Below are 18,722 nucleotides of genomic sequence, written 5' to 3'. Positions count from 1 at the left end.
TGATGGGCCCAGTGGCCATGATCTTCGGGGGTTTTGGGGGATAGTAACGAGCTATGCTGAAGGCATGCCCTGCCCAGATGAATCCTGGATCTAAATGGTATTGAGGTCCCCATAGGGAAGTGACTCCATCCTTGGTTGAAAGCGGTGAATGGTGAATCTTTTACTACTGAGAGATGCATTTCCACACTCCCAGCTTTTAAGAAGCTCCGTGATGGGGCACACAGATTAGAAACTGTTTCTCCAGCCAAACTGCCATTGATGTAATAATCGTTTGGTTCTTGCTACATACAGTTTATATATATTCCTTACATTGCGCAAACATGCTGCCTTCAAACAGTGCAGTTCTTTTTTTTTGCTTCATGTTCACTTGCAACAGAGATGGGAGTTTGCATGTGCTGCCTGCAGATAGTCAAGGTTAAGGAGACAGTGAACTTTCGTCTTGGCAAATTTATTGGGAACATGTGAACAATTCTTCTTTTGCGGGAGAGAAAAGGTTCACCTTCATGCCTGAGAATATCAATACATTGTAATTTGAGGAAAGCCCACCCAAGGGTAAATCATTTCACAGTTGGGCAGGGGCGCAGACCATAAAAATGATCATAGGTTAAATGAATAACCCTTCTCGTTTGTTAAAGAAAGTACTGAGGGGGAGGTCACTGGGATAATAACTGATGGGACCAGTTTGAGGATTTCCCTTTGCAATGCTTGCATGTGATTGACACCTGTCAAATTTAATAGCAGGCTACATGCCACAACTAGATTTCCTCTTCCTATAACAGACACCATGGCCAGTAGAGGTAATGGGAGTTGTAAGTTCAACATCTAGACGTCCTCTGGGGGCCTATAAGATTCTTCTTCTTCTTCTTCTTCTTCTTCTTCTTCTTCTTCTTCTTCTTCTTCTTCTTCTTCTTCTTCTTCTGTAATGCAATGGACTAAGACAATTTGTCCCCCATACTGAAGCTCTGTTACTAACGAGGGGTTTCTTGGAGGGTATGTGTCATCTGTCAAACCATTAACTGATAGTACAAAATGTGGCAAGTCTTCAGGTCTTCCTTTCTCCTAAATTAGACACTGTTTTTATTGAGGAGCCTGAAACGTGGACACAAAGTTGGGACTGAATGATGTGATTTTTGTGGCCGTTTCCCTGGCTATATATGTAAAAAGAAGCATTTAATGTGAGATACAATTCCTTAATTGTAACGTTTGCTTTTACAAGACTTGACAGGTTCTGATTTTATGAAGCAAGGTCATGCATATGTTCCTGTCAACTTGTAATTTTCTGCTCAGTTACATTTTATATATGTTTTCTTAAAGGAATGCTGACAAGAAAGCCACATACCTTCATTTGACAGTTAAAACAGTTTTTTTATTTAGCCTATGTAGTTTAAATCAGTGAGATCAAATCTGTTGCCACCACAACTTTGTGTCGGGGAATGTCCTACAGTCGCTTGACCCAAAGAGGTGTGAGTTCAGGTTTCCACTTGGCCACAAACTCAGGTAGTGATTGTTAAAATGGGATAACTTCTATGTACTCCACCCTGATCTTCCTGGTGGGAGGGCAAGCTGCAGGACCATAGTACATTGTTTTTATCAGGGATGGGGAACCTGGATCTCTGAGACATTGATAGACTCCCTCAGTCAGCATGGCCAGTGGTCAGAAAGAATGGGAGTTGGAGTCCGAGAAGACGACTTGTAGAATCTTTAGCAACAGAGGCAAGGTATAGAATTGGCACTTTTGCAAATTGCACTTTTTCAGTTTTCGTTTTTGGTGGACCATGTTTTTGGATGCATTGGCTTCAAACTGTGTTTCTGAAGGAGGCAATTTTTTAAAAAATTAAGAGGTCACAGAATTTCAGGGGTTCAAATGGGCACCTAAGAGTCATTTTGTTCAACCCCCTGCAGTTCAGGAATCTTTTGCCCACGATGGGAATCAAACCCACGGCCCTGAGCTTAAGAGTCTCATGCAGTGGCGTAGCGTGGGGGGTGCAGGGGGGGCCCAGGCGCACCGGGCGCAACACCTGGGGGTTAGGGTTAGGGGCTGCAAATCCACGGGTTAGGGGGCGCAAATCCACGGGTTAGGGGGCGCAAATTACTTGCCTTGCCCCGGGTGCTGACAACCCACGCTACGCCACTGGTCTCATGCTCTACCAACTGAACTCTAAACCTTCTTTTCCCACCACCACCTGTATTGTTCTGGAAAGATGAAGTGTGCCCCACTTCCCTGTCCTGTTTTGGTGCTTCTACACGCCATGCAAAGAAACTTGGATTTGTCACGTGAGATTTATGACTAGAGATGGAGTTACTTCTGTCCTGGCGGGATAGCTTTTAGTTTGCCACCGTCCTCAAAATAATTCTCGGTACCCAGAAATTATCTAGAGAGGATGTGGTTATGACTTTGTCTTTCTGTGGGTGAACAGCAAGTGGTTTTCAAATAATGATGATTTACAAGACTCTGCACTTTAAAGTGCAAGCTAGCAATAGAACATGCTTCAATTGCTTCCTCTTTCTGCTATCAGACTTGCATGGCATTTCTTGGCTTTCTTGAATTCCTCTTTACTTCTCGTACAGAATTTACCGGCACTATTTTATTAGGAATGGCACTCTCTTGAGACCCACACAGTTGCCAGTGCTCCACCCAGGTGCTCATAATACACAGATTTCCTGTAGTTTTAGAAATACACCTTAGGACCACCGTGGTTGGCAATGTTGCACCCACTCTGAAATGGTAGAGCTTGCCTTCCTGCTCCAAAGTGGTTGTGGGGGCAGGAGGAATCCTTCTCCCCCATGAAAAGGTACCACTCAAAGTTTGGCTTTGTTTCCTGTAGGGCCATTAGTCATCTCTTTTTGCTCCAACCAAGATTCCCTACCCCTCCCAATTTTTAAAATTTGTTGTTGTTGTTGTTTAGTCGTGTCCGACTCTTCGTGACCCCATGGACCAGAGCACGCCAGGCACTCCTGCCCTCCACTTTCCCAACATCAGGGTCTTTCCCAGGGAATCTTCTCTCCTCATGAGGTGGCCAAAGTACTAGAGCCTCAGCTTCACGATCTGTCCCTCCAGTGAGCACTCAGGGCTGATTTCCTTCAGAATGGATAGGTTTGGTCTTCTTGCAGTCCATGGGACTCTCAAGAGTCTCCTCCAACACCATAATTCAAAAGCATCAATTCTTCGGCAATCAGCCTTCTTTATGGTCCAGCTCTCACGGCTTTAATCAATAGCTTGTTCTGAGGGGGTAGCCTGTTTTTGTACATTTGAATCAAAGGATGGTAGAGTCGGAAGGCACTCTGAGGGTCATCTAGTCCAACCCCCTGCAATGCAGGGATCTCAACTAAAGCATCCATGACAGGTGGCCATCCAATCTCTGCTTACAAACCTCCTAGGAAGGAGAGTCCACAACCTTCCGAGGGAGACCGTTCCTCTGTCAAAAAGCTCTTACTGCCAGAAAGTTTTTCCTGATGTTTAGCTGGAACATTGCTTGAGTTTCATTTGGTTTATAGTATGCGTAAATGTATTTCCTGTTTGGAATAGCAGTGGTGTCGGGGTGGGGGTGGGGTGCTGAAAATCCCCAGTTTTTCCTCTTGTAAATTGGTATTTTGCGATGCCAATGACAGATTTCCAAATGGGCGCATGGGTCCGAAAACCGAGCAAATTCATTTGTTAGATTAACTGTTTTTAAACCCTTGTTTATAAATTCAAAAGTGCTGTCTGCTTAGGCAGCACTTAAAAAAAACACACACAAAAAAAACCCCAGCAGTGCTTACCAAAAAACCAGGGGTGGCAGGTACCATTTTTAGCAGAAGGATTCTATTGTGTTTAAGCAACCTTTTACAGCAGGGGGCCGGTCCACTGCCCCTCAGACCTTGTGGGGGACCAGACTATACAGTGGTACCTTGGGTTAAGTACATAATTCGTTCCGGAGGTCCGTTCTTAACCTGAAACTGTTCTTAACCTGAAGCGCCACTTTAGCTAATGGGGCCTCCTGCTGCTGGAGCACGATTTCTGTTCTCATCCTGAAGCAAAGTTCTCAACCCGAGGTAATATTTCTGGGTTAGTGGAGTCTGTAACCTGAAGCGTATGTAACCTGAAGCGTATGTAACCTGAGGTACCACTGTATTTTGAAAAAAATATATGAAAAAATTCCTATGCCCCACAAATAACCCAGAGATGCATTTTAAATAAAAAGACACATTCGTGTAAAAACACGCTAATTCCTGGACTGTCCGTAGGCCAGATTCAGAAGGCGATTGGGCCGGATCCGGCCCCTGGCCCTTAGTTTGCGTACCCATGCCTTAAACGCTAGTTCACACCCCCTGCTATGTTTTGTTGGCTAGCAAAGAAGATTTGTCTTTCCCATTTCACGTAATTCCTGCCCATGTTAAAACTCTAGAATTGGCTTCTAAAGTGGGGCTTTCAGCTGCTGTCTTCTGAGTGATACACAAATAGTATATAGATTTGTACAGAGCAAATTTTCATTGATGGTGGTTAAATATGAGCGCAGCTTTTGAAAAGTGCAAAATGAATTATTTTATTTTTATTATTTATTTATTGAATTTTGTATACCGCCCTATACCCAGAGGTCTCAGGGCGATTCACAGAAAAGATCAACATAAAAATGACTATATATATATATATAATATCAAAATAAAAACCACAACCCAATAATACCCATCCCCCAAAATTAATGCTCAACTGTGTTGCTTGTGCAATCACACTTTTTGATTTCCCATGCATATTCCGCTATCTCTTTGCCAAATGGAATGTGCATTGGCTGGAACATGTATTTGACTTGAAATAATAATAATAATAATAATAATAATAATAATAATAATAATAATAATAATTTATTATTTATACCTCGCCCATCTGGCTGGGCGGCTTCCATAAAAACCAAAAATACAATAAAATATCACACGTTAAAAACTTCCCTGAACTTCTGCTATTGTTCTGTTTTGGTTTTTATCTTGCTTCCCAGTCCCAGTTGGGACCATCATCTCACAACATTCATTCATACACTCAAATAGGGCCTTTTTAGTGTGTGAGGTGTGAAAATTCTCTATACTGGTGGGGAATGTCTTTAAGAAATGTGAATTCTTGTTCTTGCTTGCTTGGTTTTTACTTGGAGCTAAAATGAGAACGGTTTTCCTTTCATCAACTGCTCCATAAATGGGTAGAAGTGTCCCACCTCCATACCTCAGTAACTTGAAAGCTTATGTAGTACGGTGTAAGTTGCCAAGAGCCAGGAAGAATCTGGTTCCGATCTCCTGAGTCATGAATTCCTTGGCCCTGTTCTGAAATAAGTATGATTTATCAGACCAGGATTACAGTATGTTTCCAAGCACAATTCAAAGTGTTGGTGCTGACCTTTAAAGCCCTAAACGGCCTTGGTCCAGTATACCTGAAGGAGCGTCTCCACCCCCACCGTTCTGCCTGGACACTGAGGTCCAGCTCTGAGGGCCTTCTGGCAGTTCCCTCACTGTGGGAAGCCAAGTTACAGGGAACCAGGCAGAGGGCCTTCTTGGTAGTGGCACCCGCCCTGTGGAACGCCCTCCCACCAGATGTCAAAGAGGAAAACAACTTCCAAACTTTTAGAAGACATCTGAAGGCAGCCCTGTTTAGGGAAGCTCATAATGTTTGACGGACTATTGTATTTTAATATTTTGTTGGAAGCCACCCAGAGTGGCTGGGGAAACCCAGCCAGATGGGCGGGGTATAAATTGTTGTTGTTGTTGTTGTTGTTGTTGTTGTTGTTGTTGTTGGGGAAACCCAGCCAGATGGGCGGGGTATAAATTGTTGTTGTTGTTGTTGTTGTTGTTGTTGTTGTTGTTGTTGTTGTTGTTGTTATTTATTACTAGACGGACCTGAATCAAGCCACCACCTCTCTTCTGAGACCCTCCTTTAAAGTGTGGGAATACTAAGGTTGACCTGATTCACACTGCTATCTATTGTGAGAATTACCAGGATAAAGCATATAAAAGTGCTTGAAATACCCTATATTAGAGCCCAGTGTTCCTGTGACCAAGCCTCTCTAACTTGGGCAGTTTGGATTAAGTTTTCTCTACTCGGGAATCTTTGTTTTTCAAATAACCCAGTCAAACCCAGCCAGCCTCTCTCGCTGCCAATGTTCAGCCATTAAGTTCTCCCGAGCAATGAACTCCTGCCTGTTTTCCCTGGGTACGGCTTGCAAAGCCATTAGTATTACTTCGCCTTTTCATTTCTGTCCAATTTAGATGATTCGTTTGATTATATTCTTAGCTGAGGTTTTAAAAAGCCGCCGCAGTAAAAACGTCAAGTGAGCAGCATGGCTTTATTTGGTGCTGGAATGAATAGCTGAAAGATCTGTATAACCTTGCGATGGGGGCAAGCATGGTGGGCTATCTTTTTCTGCCTTTGTTTCCCTTTCCCCCAGTCAGGACATACTCTGCTGACCTTCCCGAAATAGCCTTTTTCTCTGGATCAGTATTTTCATTATGCACAGAGAATGGAATCCTTGTATCCTAACTTGTAGGCGTCCAGCAATTAGTAAGTTCACTAGCTAGTATGTGAAGATTCTGTTATTTTGCCCTGAATATTCCCTCTTCACCAGGTTTCTCTTTCACCCTGAGAGACAGGCTAGAAATCTAAAATAATGATATTTGGGGGAAGGGAAGAAAAAGGGGGAAGTATACCTTTCTGACTCTGCATTCTTCCTTCTCTGAGGTTTAAATCAGAGTTTCCAAACCTGTAGGTCGCATAGCCTGGGCAAGTGGGTCGTGGGCTTTATAAATAGAATGGTTATTTTTTTTGAACCGATGTGATGTGCTGGTATGATGGACAACTCTTATAATATGCCAAACATCAAAAAATAACACTTTGTTGAAACTTGTAACCGAATATCAGAAAAGCCTGTGTCTTGTATCTTAACACATGGGAAGTGCCCTATGACCAATGGCGGCAGATCCAGTGATGGTTTGCCCTAAGGTGCTCATACAGGGAGTTGTTTTGAGTGATTCTTACAGCTTTGCCTCTGATGCACAGGCACTCTGACATCTTTCAACAAATTCCACATTAATAGGAGAGTTGCGCAAATTTTTGCTTGAATGTGCATAGGCAAAATTGCAGCTAAAATGCAAGCGAAAATTGATGGGTCACAATAGTAAATAAATTTGGACTTGTGGGTTGCCATAACTAAAAGGTTGGGAGCCACTGGTTTAGAGGACGCTCCAGGCCCTGGGGGCATGTTTTTGCAAAATGTACTGTATTCGTGATGCGTGAATTGGGGTGACCAATTACTATATTCATGGGCTTACCACACACAGACTGACTGACTGACTGACTGACTGACTGACTCACTCACTCACTCACTCACTCACTCACTCACACAAACAGGTATTCCATTAAGATATAGCAGATAGCACTACAACAGGAAGTGCCCCAGGTCAAGCAAGAAGCCAAATGCTCGTGTTTCGTTGATTTTAATGTTGTGGTTCCTTGTTTCGTTGTAGATTGCATCGCAGCGAATAAGCTCAGTGGATCTCTCATGTTGCAGCCTGGAGGATCTCCCTGCCAACCTCTTCTATAGCCAGGACCTCACTCATCTCAATCTGAAGCAAAACTTCCTAAGGCTGAACCCTAGCCCATCCACAGCCAGGGGACTGAACGAGCTACAAAGGTACATTAACAATAGCTAAAACAAAAAAATGATGTGTTCCCATTTTTTCACTGTTGTCTAGAATGGATTGAATCAGCTCCTCAAAAGCTTCCAGTTTTGTTCCCTTTCGAGATTCCGCGGGACCTAATTGGGCGTCCCCAACTGTCATTCAAAAGAGCCTTGCCCAGTTTTTACATAACACGATGGTGTCGTGGGAATTCACTGATGCAAGAGTATCTTAACAGTGGGTGCGTTCCTCTCTGGGTACAGGGCCTTGCCAAAAGTGGGTGGAGAATCTTCCCTAGAGGTGCTTGATTTCATCAGTATTGCAAAGAAAATGACAAATTGTTGCTGGCCCACATAATATTTTTTTTGTCCTAGCCGGCTTGGCTTGTTGGTCATTTCTGACAGTTTGCAAGAGAGAAAGAACCAACTCTCTTCCCATTTAAAAGGCTTGCTTCCCTGGTGGTCTCTTCTGAAGGCAGTTCTTCCATATCACAGTTTGCCCAGGCAAATGGTTAGTTCTAAATCTGAGGGTACTATCCAATTTATACACCTAACCCCCCCCAACAAAATAATATAAAACAAGAGCAGATGACTGAAGAACCCTGTCAAAACTCTGTTGAAATTTAACGTGTACAGCATTTGGTCCAAATATTATACTTTGCTCTCTCCTGCCGTCGTACAAGGGGACAACTGTTATACAGCTATGCATATTTGGTTGTGATGGATGGAGAGAGAGTTATTTGGTTAAAAGCATCAGCGACACATAGGAGCGGTGAAAAAATGCCAACACCATGAGGGGGCATTGCCATTCCTCACGCCCGCCTTCAAATGTCTCGCTGCTGGTTAAAAGAGAACATAAAGGGTAGAAGGCATTTCATAACATTGCTTGGGTTGGTGGCCAAAGAAAGTAAAAATGCTACGAAGAGTCGTGCTTTCATCCTTTGTCTGACTTGGAGATATTTACATGATGAGATGTCAGGAAGTCCAAAAACTGACCTGCGTGTACCAAAATAGAGCATGCAGAATAAACACAGGTGCATATATTGTCTATAAGTGTGCAAGCCAGGTACTCAAATTTCTGCTACTTACATTATGCCTTATGTGATATAGCCACGAGCAAATCTCAGTTCAGCATAGTATGGTTTTGTTTATGGATTTGTTTCAATTTTTTTAAAAAATGTTTCCTCTAATGGTGAAATTGGGTGGTTGGGTGTTGAAAGGATTAGAGGCAAAAACCTTAGGTAATGAGCATGCTCCATGACCTCCCAAGAACTACAAAATGCTGAGGGTCCATTTGGGAAAAAGATCAGAAACTGGGTGGGGGAAGAGGAAGAGTGAACTTGCCAGTGTGGTGTAGTGGTCAAGAGTGGTAGTCTCGTAATCTGGGGAACCGGGTTCGCGTCTCCGCTCCTCCACATGCAGCTGCTGGGTGACCTTGGGCTAGTCACACTTCTCTGAAGTCTCTCAGCCCCACTCACCTCACAGAGTGTTTGTTGTGGGGGAGGAAGGGAAAGGAGAATGTTAGCTGCTTTGAGACTCCTTCGGGTAGTGATAAAGCGGGATATCAAATCCAAACTCCTCCTCCTCCTCCTCCTCCTCCTCCTCCTCTTCTTGGCTCAGTATTACCTTAGAGGAGGACAGGTCTGGCTTGCTGCTATCCTGAACAGCAGTACTTTGGTTGGGGATAAGTCACAGGCCCATTTGATCTTATATCTCCTGCCATACCCCCACCGGTTGACTACAAGGTTATCGCGGCCATTACCAGCAATTAAAACAAATAAAAATGATAGTAAAAAACTGGCAAGATTTCAAGCCAGAACAGCCACCAAACCAGCAGCTGCTCCAACAAACAAAACACTTTCATGAACAGAGACGCGCCTTTGGCCTCCCCAAATGTGACCCGGCAGAATTCCATTGGGAATTCTCAGTATAATTCCAAGTGATTCTCAGAACTATCAGTTTCCAGCGGCTTCATTCAACGATAACAGTCGTGTCTTGTCATTCGCTAGTTATCGGGTGCCGGTTTGTGCTGTGGCTGCTTATCAGCAAAAATTCCTTTCCCTTTTTTTCCAAGGAAGGGGTGTGTTGAGCAGTGTGTTCTGGCTGGAGTATGTAATCGGTCCATGTATAAAATATCCCCCAGGGCCAGCATTCTCTGACCTTTCCCCTCATGCAGCCAGGAGAGAGCCTCCTTTGCTGTGATATTCACAGTTTAACTCTAAGACCATGTGTCTTCCCTGTACGTGCGGCGGAACCCTCCTGTGAAATGTACACTGGGGGGCTTATCGCCCCTGTATGTGCTTGACAGCATTTCTGAGAACCAGTTTGCACAAAACCATAAAAGGGTGGGGATCTCTGCCATCTGAAATCCTGAAGGACCACTGCCAGTCAGTGTAGAGTAGAAAATACTGACCTAAAGGTACCAGTGGTCTGCCTCAATATAGACAGTTCATATTCGGTTCATATTATTTGCATTAATAAAGTCCCTCTTGAATCTGCCCATTCTCTCTTATCTTTTAGACTCTCCTTGTGGAGAGCACAAAAGTTCTATTATCTGTTGAGCAAAACGCTTGCAATTTGGACGCGCTCCTGGTTTGATCTCTCATCTGCGGCCATTTGTCTGCTATGAAAAGAAAGCAATCAGGCCTTTGCTGCTGTGCGTGAGGTACATTATATCCCTTGGGCATTATCTCTGGGTAAGCATAACCCTGCTGCAATGGGGAAAATCTCACTCAGGTTAATATGCAGTGTAGCAGCGGCCTGTGCCGCGAGAGCCCGATAGGGAGCCCATGTTGAAATATCAAGAGTAGAATGGATTGTGGCGCCTGTATCCTTCAATCACGCAAGCAAAATTGAGCTGAGCTTTTCCATTTGGCAAGGTTGCTGATGTGCTCAAAAAGCATTATACATGTCTTAAAAACATGGCGTGATTGTGTGAATTCCTTGGCGCAAGGCGTAAATAGCCTTGGTCCTTAGCAGGCAAGGTAAAATGTTAGCCAAACTTTTTGGGATCTGATGGCGTACCTTGCAAAGTGGAGAAGCAGTTGCGGGCACCACAAACACTGCAGCCATGCACACATCGCAAATGGAACATGCTTCTTTCAAGCCTAATTCCAACAAGGGGCGGGTTCTGTGAGCACTAGAGAAGGCATCAGAGGGCACATGTGGGCTTACAGTCACCGCACTGACAATCCTTGGATTAGCAAGTTTCACCCGCCACAACGAGCTCTTTTTTAGTAGAACATTCCAAATGGAACGTTTACAGGGAAGGCAAGCTATGGAGGCAAGTTAGCCTCTAATTTTGAGGGAAGCATGCTTTTTAAACAACACAATTAACTTCCCGTGGAACTTTTCCATGGAGAATTAGAGTGGCCTTGTAATTTTGCCTCTCAACCCATGTCACAAATTGAACTTGCCCACTGGCCTCTCCTTGTTGAGAGTCTGTTCGTAGCACTGTACTGTGTGAGAACCACCTTTATGGTTAGCTGCATGTGTGGCCCACAGTAAGGACCACCAGCAAGCTATCAGCAGTTGACTGTAAGCATGGTGATGGGCAGATCTGCCAGACCATTCAGACTTCTGATTCCTTCCAGAAGCAAATGGACCAATCCATTTTAGTGACTTGTTGAGACATAACAATAGCACTTTTCTTTTTGCATGACTCAAAATTGAATGTCTTGGCTGTTCTGTTTTTGCTGGTCAGAATGGCTGGAAAAACCTAAAATATCAGTTTTTTTCATTGTAGTTCATAGGGAACTCCCCAAGTACTACAATGAAAAAAACCTGATAAGCCTTACACAGTTGATTTATCTAGCTCACAGAATTTCGGCAGCTCTCCAGCATTTCAGAGAGCAGATACAGGTGTCTCTCTCTACCTGCATGTGTTTGAGTCGCACATGACTGTATATTGTGCAACGCCGGGAAATAAATTAAATAATCCGATTTAAACTGCCGAAAGGCACAAAGAGGGCCTGAAAAGTGCAGGAAAAGGGCAAAAGGGTACAAAAGAGCAGGAAAACGGCCAGCAGTTCCAGGAGCCTTTGCAACTGCGATCCCATGAACCTTTGCACTGACCTTTGAGGCCTGTGGATAGTTGGAGTTTGGGAAAGGAGGTTTGGAGGGAGCGGTTGTGGCTTTTCAGAGGTTTAGAGAATATTTACAGGCTTTTTAGATGGTGTTCCCCACTCTGCACTGTTTCACATATACACACGGTACCCAGGAACGTAACCCCTTCATAACTGGGGAGACGCTTTTATTCCTGGAGATGACAGAAGATGAATCTAGGGACCTTCTGAATGCAAGGCAGAGCTACAGCTTTGTCTAAATTTTGTTCATTAAGAAACTTGGGAAGCTCATATTGTGGCTGTTAAGACGTTTCTTACCACGAATGGAGTCTTCACTCCCTTTTCGTTTTAACTTACCCTCACTTTTTATACGTGAATACACTGACATGTTGGCAATATAAATTTAGAAGCTTCATAAACGCTGGTCGTTGTTCAGTGGTATCTTGGGTGATTCTTTTGTATTGGAAAATGGAGGAATGGATAATCCTAAAATCTCAGTTTACGACTATGCAGCTCAGATGGTAGCTATACTGCCGTGTTTCATGGGCACCCCATGCAAGTTGGCTTGAGATTTAGAGCAGAGTTGTGGAGGAATTCCATTACAGGCCCTTTTATGGTTCAAAAGAGAAATGTTTGTGATGAAAAGAACAATCCTATTGTAACAGCTCTTCTTTCAGGTTGGGGAAAGGTGAAAGAAAAAATTTTCTCCAGATAAACTTGACACTGGAAATTTTTAGCACGTGAGAGAGGCATGAATTCAGTGTGGTAGAATAGAGGGCGGCACTGCCCTGCGCGGGGTGGACAACTCGTGTGGGAGTCGGACAGACCTCCTTTATTACCCTTCTTTGAAATGAGACAATGCTTCGGCCAGTGGATAAGACCTTATGAAGTGAATCGCGAGGTAACAAATCTGAAAAAAAAGAATCCTCGGTGCAGTTCACACAATGAAGGGATTACTCCCAAAATCTTTAGGGCATCTTGTTTATGAGCAGGTATGAGAGAGATGAAACAAAGATGGAGCTTAGATTTTAGAGTACAGTGGTACCTTGGTTTAAGAACAGCTTAGTTTATGAACAACTTGGATTAAGAATGCCGCAAACCTGGAAGTAGGTGTTTTGGTTTGTGAACTTTGCCTTGGAAGCAGAACATGTCCCGCTTCCTGTTGAGTGTGTTCTATTTGTAAATTGAGTCCCCTGCTGCTATGGGAAAGCACGCCTTGGTTTAAGAACGCTTTGGTTTAAGAATGGGCTTAAGTTCATAAACCAAGGGACCACTGTAATGATAAGGCCAGATATTTCAGAATGAAATATGTCATACTTTGATTTAAGTACTATTCGTGCTCTGGTCCATGGGGTCACGAAGAATTGGACACGACTGAACGACGACAACTATTTTAAAAGTATCCCCCCCCCCAATACCGAACCCTTCTCACGTTTAATAACTGTAATAATAAAACCAAACCACATTTATGCTGGTGTTGCTCTGAACCTCAGGGCAAATTACTATCATATGGGGTATGCTTGTGGGAGTACTTAGGGGTTTTTTGGTTTTTTTTGGAAAGAAATGGTCACCAATGTACATCTTACCTTTTGCCCTTGGAATCAGGACATTTACTTTTGGGTTAAGTTGAAGATACTATCTAAAGGTATGTCAATAATTGGTAATTAACTGGATTATACTGGCTAGACTAAAATAGGCAAGTATGTGGAAGACAGTAGAGAGTCCTCAGTTGCACAGTTGGTTTGAGTGAACCTGGTCTGCAGTATTTATAGTGAAGTTTACTTGGAGCAGTAAGGTGTGGAGAAGGAAGAGAGCATACGCAAACAATTAAGAGTTTCTATTAGGAAATGCATTTCCCCCCATTTTGGGAATATGTGTGGTGCATCGTTTTAGGTATAATTAAATTGTATGAATACAAATAGCATTTGGATAGGCAGGGTCACAGGTAAACTTTTTCATATTTGTAACAATATGCACTAATATTTTCTGTTTAGATATTTTTACTATAACGGGGGGGGGAACTGTGGGGGGAAATGGCTGGAGTGTTGATGTTCGTCATCAAGGAATGGCAACCTATTTAGCTTTGGTTTCCTCATTTGTTTGACCTTCTCACCACATCAAATGGCATGAGCAAAGTTCAGCATTCAGTACCACCTAGACAGTCCTCTCTTTAGATAATGGCTAATTCTAGTGTTTTCTAAATTCTGTAGCTTCAACATTTTGTGAGCCCTAGAAGTTCTCAGGACCATTTTGGGAATTCTTTATTTTTTAAGGAAATGCCCCTTGTTTTCTGACTAATAAGCGGTGGCTGATCTAAGCAGTTATGCCTGAGCTGGACTTTGTGGATCAGCCCGGTTACCAATGCTGAGCTCCATTCTTTCCAAGGAATTTCTTGCCCTAGTTCTGTTGGTGGTGGGTGGGGAGGAAGGATGCTATCCTTGGGGGAGTCCTCTGACTGCAGGTGCTTTTGGGATGTGGTACTTGATGCTTGGGGACGTGGGTGGCGCTGTGGGTTAAGCCACAGAGCCTAGGACTTGCCGATCAGAAGGTCGGCGGTTTGAATCCCCGCGATGGGGTGAGCTCCCGTTGGCGATGGGGTGAGCTCCCGTTGGCGATGGGGTGAGCTCCCGTTGCTCAGTCCCTGCTCCTGCCAACCTAGCAGTTCAGAAGCATGTCAAAGTGCAAGTAGATAAATAGGTACCACTCCAGCGGGAAGGTAAATGGCGTTTCCGTGCACTGCTCTGGTTCGCCAGAAGCAGCTTAGTCATGCTGGCCACATGACCCGGGAGCTGTACACCGGCTCCCTCGGCCAATAAAGCGAGATGAGCGCCGCAACCCCAGAGTCGGCCATGACTGGACCAAATGGTCAGGGGTCCCTTTACTTGATGCTTGATGGATACTGTGATTGCCTCTGTTCTTATGGGTGTGTATATTCCATGACTCTCCCTCACTCTCATCATGCACCGAGAGGAGATTGAATGAAGGGAAAACCAAGCCCTCTAGTGAACTTTGTCAGGAAAAGAGCTTCCTCACATCCATCTGAAGCTGACACAGATCTTTGCATTCAGCCCTTTAGCGGGTTGCCTGCAGGCACACACACACACACACACGCCCTACTCCCTGTTGTTAGGCAACCTGAACAATGTGGCTGCACATGCAGTCTTGGTAACTTGGATTGTCCCCTTTCTTCCTTGAGTAATCACTTCACGTTTCCCCCCCTCCCCTTTTTTCTTGCAATCAAGATGGGCCTAAGTTCAGGGGCAAGTTCTGCTTTTTGGGTGCTGGGATAACCAAGGAGGAATTAAAGAATAATTTCCCCTTTCCAAGGGAAGCCTTTAAAAAAAACCAAACCAAAAAAAAAAAAACCCTTATGGAATTAGTTTGCTTTTTTAAAGAGCAGTTACCCAGGGTGAGAGAAGTCTAATTAAGGTGCTAAGAAACTGCTTTCTGACAAGTGCTGCTAATTGAAAACTTAACAGTGATTCACTTGCTGGCTTTACTGAAATTCGAAAGCTTCTGGTGAGGATTTTCTGTCTGATTGTAAAGTCATGACAGACAAACAGAGCGAAGCGACGCAGTGCATATTTTCTGCTCAAAAAGCCCTTAAATCCACACACCTCCCATGGGACTTATAATTTAGTACAATTGGTTTACATTGGGTGTGGGTGTGGGTGTGTGTGTGTGTGTGTGTGTGTGTAGGGATTTTCAAGACTATGGTTGTGCTGCAGATCATGGACTATTTCTCAGATTACAGATCCTGCCACTACATGGTGACAAACTGAGACTGCATTTTTAAAATAGAATGGGTTTCTAGCTCTCACGATTGCAGACAGAAACTTGGGAAAATTTTGAACAGGTTTTTAGCAAAACTTTGGGATAAATGAAGCATAGGGCATTAAAACAAAAGCTTGTAAATGCCACTTTTTGGTGATTAAAAATCAACGCCATGTGACCAGCTATGCAACCTTTCACAAATGGGAAGATGGCTCATTTCTTGGTTTTAGGTGCTTGTTTACAGTGCCGTGAGAATCTTAGCAGTTTTTTCTGCAGCAGGGGCAACACAGCTGCCATCTTCAGAAAAGGTGTTTGTCTGTGCAGCTTGTTTGCTGATAAAACAAAAATTATTGAGGGCTGATCACTTTCCAGAACATTTTGGAACTTGGGGTGGTAAATACAAATGGTAACTTATCATGGTATATATTGAAATAAATAGCACCTTTGTAGTCCTTTAAGGGTACTTCTATAAGGCTGAATTGCAGGAAAGTAGGATTTATACTAAACACCAGGAGAAATTTCTGTCCTTGAAAAAAAATAAATCATTTCGACTCAGAGATGTGTTGCCTTAGGTGTCTGTACATACTGTCAAGGAAGTCTTTGTCAAGGTTGCTCCAAGTATTCGTCCTTTCCCAGTTAAGAGAATAATAATTGGGGGAAAATAATTCTGAATTTGTGTGTCTCCAGTTTTGCACCAGCTATACTACTGGCATGATCAATGGCTATACTATTGCTGGTGCAAGATAGGCACAGAGATCCAAATAACTGCATGTAAAACTCTGCAAGCTTGCCTACTTTGTATGACATATTTGAGCTGCACCACATTGAGCCGCATGAAATGGAAGTCCATCAACCAGTTATCTGAAGAAGTGTGCATGCACACGAAAGCTCATACCAAGAACTAACTTAGTTGGTCTTTAAGGTGCTACTGGAAGGATTTTTTTTTATATTTGAGCTGCGACTGAGTTTCTAATTGTAAACGCCTGGGGTTTTAAGGACACTATTGCAACCCCCTTGATCACCCCCAACTATATTTTCCCCTCCTAAGTCTACACCTTTTGTCATTGAGGAAACACATTGGTAGAGAATACCATTAATACTGAAGATCTTCCAGCATCTTATTGCTTAATTGTTTTCTTAGCGCTGCGGAAAATAAATTTGTGTGGCTTAAGCAGCCGCTTGGTGACAGTCTATGGGTAGTTCATTTCTTCTGCATAACATGGCCTTAATTTAATACACAATTTATTGTTTTGTTTTACTCCTTCTCTCCTCTCTCCCCCCACACCCCAATCATAGGTTCAGTAAGCTGAGGAGCCTTAACCTTTCCAACAATCATTTAGGAGAGTTCCCATTGGCAGTCTGCAGCATTCCAACCTTGACTGAGCTCAACGTGTCCTGCAATGCACTCAGAAGTATTCCAGCAGCCGTCGGTGATATGAACAAGTAGGTACAGATGGCCAAGGGCAGCGTGAACCCTGAGTGCACCGACTCCTCCCAGAGGGTTAGCCTGGGTCAATGAGTCATGGCAAAAGTGTGTGCTAAACGCCTAAGCACAACTAAATCTGTAACGACCAGCAAAAGTGCCTGTGTATTACTCACTTCTTCACATACAGAGGACTTAAGCTGTGAAAAACTCTTGTATACTAGCACCTTAACTTGGGTCCAGAATATGGCGGCAACAACAACAATAATATTGATTGATTGTGCTCCATCCATCTGACTCGGTTCCCCCAGCCACTCTGGGTGGCTTCCAACAGGATATACAAAAACACAACAGAGCATCGCACATTAGAAGCTTCCCGATACAGGGCTGCCTTCAGATGTCTCCTAAAAGTCGTGTTGTTGTTTATCAGTTTGACATCTGACGGGAGGGCGTTCCACAGGCCGGGTGCCACTACCAGGAAGGCCCTCTGCCTGGTTCCCTGTAACCTAAGGTTACCAGATTTTTTTCAATGAATCCGGGGACACTTTTCAACTTTAATAGGAATGGTAGGATTTTGTCAGGGGACTGATTTGTAAATCCAGGGTGACCTTACTGTAACCTCACTTCTTACAACAGGGGAACTGCCAGAAGGTCCTTTGGAGTTGCTGCAATACATGTTTATAAAGAGTTGTTTTTTGGGGGGCGGGGGGTTATGCTGCTATTAACAACCACCTCTTCTCTTCAATAGCTTACAGACCTTCTTGTTGGATGGGAACTTCCTCCAGAGCCTTCCCGCTGAGTTGGAAAGGATGCCCCAGCTTAACTACCTGGGTCTTTCTTTCAACGAGTTCAGCGGCATTCCCGAGGTGTTAGAGAAGCTGCCTGCTATGGACAAACTCTGCATGTCTGGAAACTGCATGGAAACGCTCTGCTTGCAGGCGCTGAACAGAATGCCACACATCAAACATGTAGATCTAAGGTACGTAACCTTGCGAGAGAACGGGTGAAGCTCAAGAGTGAAGATGGCTGTCCGCATCGTTTCAAGATATTGGCTATGACTGGTCACAAATTTCATATGCAGATGCTGAACTTTCGAGCAAGGGCATTTAGTGCTAGGGGTGATGTTTGTTAAATATCTCTGCTTCTTTTTTCACGCAAGCGATCAAATTAAGAGTGACTTCCTCTACAATAAATGTAGGCCTGGCAGTGTTTAGTTGTCATATTATTACATTAGCCTGCAAAATCGAGAAATGAACTGTTTTAACCAACCAGAAATACCGTATTTTTTGCTCTATAAGACTCACTTTTTCCCTCCTAAAAAGTAAGGGGAAATGTGTGTGCTTCTTATGGAGCGAATGCAGGCTGCGCAACTATCCCAGAAGCCAGAACAGCAAGAGGGATTGCTGCTTTCACTGCGCAGCGATCCCTCTTGCTGTTCTGGCTTCTGAGATTCAGAATATATTTTTTCTTGTTTTCCTCCTCCAAAAACTAGGTGCGTCTTGTGGTCTGGTGCGTCTTATAGAGCAAAAAATACGGTAATTTCTCATCCTCATGCAAATACACTTGACCTTGTATGTGAGGGATTCAATCCCTTACCTCAGGGGTAGGACCTGTGGGCCAGTTTTGGCCTGCCAAAAGGTCTGGTTTGGCCCATGAGGCCATTTCCCCTAAACCATGCCCCTTTACCCATCAACTGATGTCACCAATGACATCTGCTGATGGGTGGGGCCTTCTCTTCTCTCCACCCCATCCAAACTGAATAGAATTTTTATTTATTTAAAAAATACAACATTTAAAACAATGTACATATCATACAAAATTCTTAAAATG

At 43.7% G+C, this 18,722-nt stretch overlaps 1 protein-coding gene across 4 annotated transcripts in view; it reads left to right on the top strand.

Moving 5' to 3' along the window:
* The window catches only part of PHLPP1 (PH domain and leucine rich repeat protein phosphatase 1), a 158,334-nt gene that overhangs the window by 92,216 nt on the left and 47,396 nt on the right, over positions 1–18,722 (top strand). For all 4 annotated transcript variants that reach the window (XR_014529583.1, XR_014529584.1, XR_014529585.1 and 1 more), the window contains exons 4-6: positions 7,480–7,646; positions 16,766–16,912; positions 17,641–17,871. Coding sequence is in view for 1 of the 4 variants with exons in the window: in XM_083518989.1 (XP_083375115.1) it covers positions 7,480–7,646; positions 16,766–16,912; positions 17,641–17,871 (545 nt within the window). In the remaining 3 variants the exon portion in view is untranslated. The remainder of the gene's footprint in view (positions 1–7,479; positions 7,647–16,765; positions 16,913–17,640; positions 17,872–18,722) is intronic.

Source organism: Podarcis liolepis (genome assembly GCF_965112155.1).
Source record: "Podarcis liolepis genome assembly, chromosome: 8".
NCBI lineage: Eukaryota > Metazoa > Chordata > Lepidosauria > Squamata > Lacertidae > Podarcis > Podarcis liolepis.
This window is presented reverse-complemented; position numbering and strand designations above follow the sequence as displayed.